The sequence below is a fragment of the Miscanthus floridulus genome, chromosome 13 (genome assembly GCF_019320115.1).
Source record: "Miscanthus floridulus cultivar M001 chromosome 13, ASM1932011v1, whole genome shotgun sequence".
NCBI lineage: Eukaryota > Viridiplantae > Streptophyta > Magnoliopsida > Poales > Poaceae > Miscanthus > Miscanthus floridulus.
Window position 1 is genome coordinate 84724618 of NC_089592.1, and position 3562 is coordinate 84728179.

General features: G+C 47.2%; 1 protein-coding gene across 1 annotated transcript; it reads left to right on the top strand.

Annotated features, from left to right (window-relative positions):
- Positions 1–2698: 2698 nt before the first annotated feature.
- LOC136500195 (uncharacterized) lies at positions 2699–3343 on the top strand. Its single transcript, XM_066495572.1, has 2 exons — positions 2699–3175; positions 3263–3343. Exons 1-2 carry the CDS (start codon positions 2699–2701, stop codon positions 3341–3343), a joined length of 558 nt encoding a protein of 185 aa, XP_066351669.1.
- Positions 3344–3562: the final 219 nt, after the last annotated feature.

Below are 3562 nucleotides of genomic sequence, written 5' to 3' on the forward strand. Positions count from 1 at the left end.
TTTTTTATCTATCTTTATTAGCTTGTGCTTGTCTCTACTTGTGATGGTGGATGTTTTTGGATGGACATGTGTTGCTTCAAGTTTTTACTTTGAAATCTTGGCCATCATACTCTTTTTTTACTTGTGTGAAATAACATGTCATATTGCATTTCTTTTCATGGATATCTATTTGTTCACACACACTTGTTGCACCCCATGGATTGCAAAAATTTAGGGGGAGCTTTTGTCTTGATGTATGCAAATCATGTATAGATGATATTCATGCATACATCAAGGGGGAGCTCTTCATAAATTTTAGGGTTCAAAAGCTTTAAATTCTTTCATTCTTATAAAAGCCTAAGTTGGTTGTCATCAATTACCAAAAAGGGGAAGATTGAAAGTGCATTTGCCCCCTATGTGGGTTTTGGTGTATTGATAACATCCAAATTAGGGACTAATATGATCTTAATGAGACATGTCGCAGCTATTAGTCCCATGAAAGAATCAAAGAGTTGATAAAGATGAAATGGTATCCCTCAATTCTTGAAGTTGAAAAGGCGGACGAACTCAAAAGGCTCTCCAAAGGTTTTATTTTTGTTTTTGAGTTTAGGATCCGCCGCACTATAAAGAGGGATGCAAACTTAGTTGGTCTGTAGAAGATAGAGTGCTCAAGCATAAACATAAAATCGAAAGAGAGACACTCTAGCACTCCACGAGCACGTAGAAAATTTTTCTATGACTGTCAGTGTCAGAAGTCCCAACATAAGCCGGAACTCCCGATAGTCGGAAGTCACGACTCATGCCGAAAGTTCTGACTCCCAGTCACTTAACCTGCGCGGTAACTATGGACGTCGAAAGTCCCGACGTGAGTCGAAAGTCCTGACCCAAGATGGGTGTCCTGATACCTGTGGCTCTGCTAGCCGGCTGCCTGCGCCAGTTGGAAGTCCCAACGTATGTTAGAACTTCCGACCGTCAAAAGTCCCAGACCTTGTCGGGAGTCCCGACACCTTAGGCTTTACTGATTGACTGACTGCACACGTCCGAAGTCCCGATGTACGTCGGGAGTCCTGACCGTCGGAAGTCCCGATGTTTGTCAAGAGTTCCAACGTTGACTTGCACGCGTAGACTTCTGAACCTATGTGAACAGTGCTTTCTGTTAACGTCGGAAGTCTCAAGATCTGCGTTGGAACTTCTTATGTAGATCTGAATAGTTAGATTTCTACTAAGAGTATAAATAGCCCTTTCATCACTTCTAACCATTACGGACTCATTCACAGTAGACCTTACTTCATCCCAACAGCTCCCAAGCAAGAAAGGCACCCCTCTCCTCTCTCCTTTGCTCCAATCTTTGATTCCCTTAGGGTTTTGAGTGAAAGGAGAGTGGATTAAGTGAGAGAATCACTTTGGCAAGCTTGAGCACTTGATTTCTTTATCAAGCCGGTTGGTTTTGTGTCTATTACTCTTGGGGCTTTGCCCCTAGCCAGCTAGGCATTGCCCAAGAGCTTTCATCTTATGGAAGAGCCTTGGGAAGTTTGTATTACCCTTTGATTTCTTAGTGGAAAGCTCAAGTGACTTTTGTGGTTGCTTTGAGAGAGGCCAGGAGGTGGAATAGACTCCGACCTTTGTGGTCACCTCAACAATGAGGATGTAGGAGCTCCTTTGTGGGGTTGCCGAACCTCAGGATAAATCCTTGTGTCCCGCGTGCTTGTTATTGTTGTTGTGATTGCTAGAGATTACTTGTATTTGTTTGTCCCTTTCTCTCCTAAACTTCCATTTTAGGGTTTGGACTCAATCTACGGTTTGGAGGCATTACGATGTCAAGGGAGTGACTCAACATCTTCACCAAACCACTAGGAAGTGAGGTTGTAAGATTATTTATCCGCAAAGTTAATTTTGGTATTGCTTTTATAGTTCACGTAGGCGTCGGAACTACTGACGTTTGTGCTAGAACTTCTAACAACATCGGGAGTTCTGACCCAAAACCGGGACTTCTGACATTGACTGACAGATTTGAACTTAGCATCTACAGTAAATTTTTAGATACACCTATTCACCCCCCTCTAGGCATTGTTAGATCCTTTCAGAACTCCTAGACATCGCCACTAGCCATGCCTCAGGAGAAGAGGCGGTCAGAGCGATCTTCGATCGTCTTGAGGGCAAGGCAAGGCGGGACAAGGGTGCCTACGAAGGCACCTCCAATCATTCCTCCAAAAGGAAGAATAAGAAGTAACGGCGCGAGGACTCACTCGTGGCCGCTGCTGACCGCAAGGGTGGTTAGAAGCCCACGGAGGGTACTTCGAACCACTTCAAAAAATTACTCAAGGGGCCATGCCTAAACCATGCCTTTTCCATAAAGCATCTGCTTAAGGACTGCAGCCTCATATGGATGTTCTTGCCTGGAAGCTCCAACAAAGGGGAGCAGGGGAAGGAACCTGCCCCCACTACGGACGACGCTGAGGAGAAGGATGATGGCTTTCCAATGCTGGATGGCTGCCTCATGATCTTCGGAGGATCAATGGCCTACGACTCCAAACGTCGTTAGAAGGTCGCACGCCGCCAAGTCTACATGGCCCAACCGGCCATGCCTCCCTTCCTCCGGTGGTCGGAGTGCGCCATAACCTTCGATCGGACTGACCATCCGGATACCATCCCACACTTGGGAAGATATCCGCTTGTGGTCGACCCAATCGTTGGCCTAAAGCGACTCACCAAAGTACTGATGGATGGAGGCAGCCACCTCAACATCATGTATGCCAAGACGCTCGATGTGATGGGCATCGACCAGACACGCCTCCGCCCAACCCAAGTGCCTTTCCATGACATTGTGCCCAGGAAGCAGGCCATGCCACTCTGGTCGATCGATCTACCCATTATATTTGGGGATCGGTTCAATTACCGAGCTGAGACCCTCACCTTTGAGGTGGTTGGGTTCCCCAGAACCTTCCACGCCATCCTAGGACACCCATGCCATGCAAAGTTCATGGCTGTCCCTAATTATACATACCTCAAGCTAAAGATGTCGGGCCCCCACGGGGTCATCACTGTCAGCACCTCCTTCCAGCACGCCTACAAGTGCGAGGTCGAGTGCTGTGGCCACACCACAGCAATCATCGCCTCTAGGGAACTCACTGCTCTCAGGGAGGAGGTCTCCAAAGAAGCGCCCAACGCGAAGAAATCGACCGGGTCGTTCGAATCGGTAGAGGGCTCCAAGGGGGTCCTCATAGACCCTAGTAGCTCCAAGGGTAAAACGGTACGCATTAGCACCATGCTTTCCTCCAAATAGGAAAGCACGCTCATTGACTTCCTCCACGGCAACAAAGACATCTTTGTGTGGAAGCTGCTTGAAGATCCATCCAGGCTCTAGGCCGATGAAGCAGCGCCTACGTCGCTTTGACGAGGAGAAACACAGGGCCATTGGCAAAGAAATAGCCAAACTCTCAGCGACTAGATTCATCAAGGAAGTATATCACCCAGAGTGGTTAGCTAATCCCGTTCTTGTATGAAAGAAGAGTGGGAAATGGAGGATGTGTGTTAACTATATAGGTCTCAATAAGGCATGCCCAAAGGATCCATTTCCTTTACC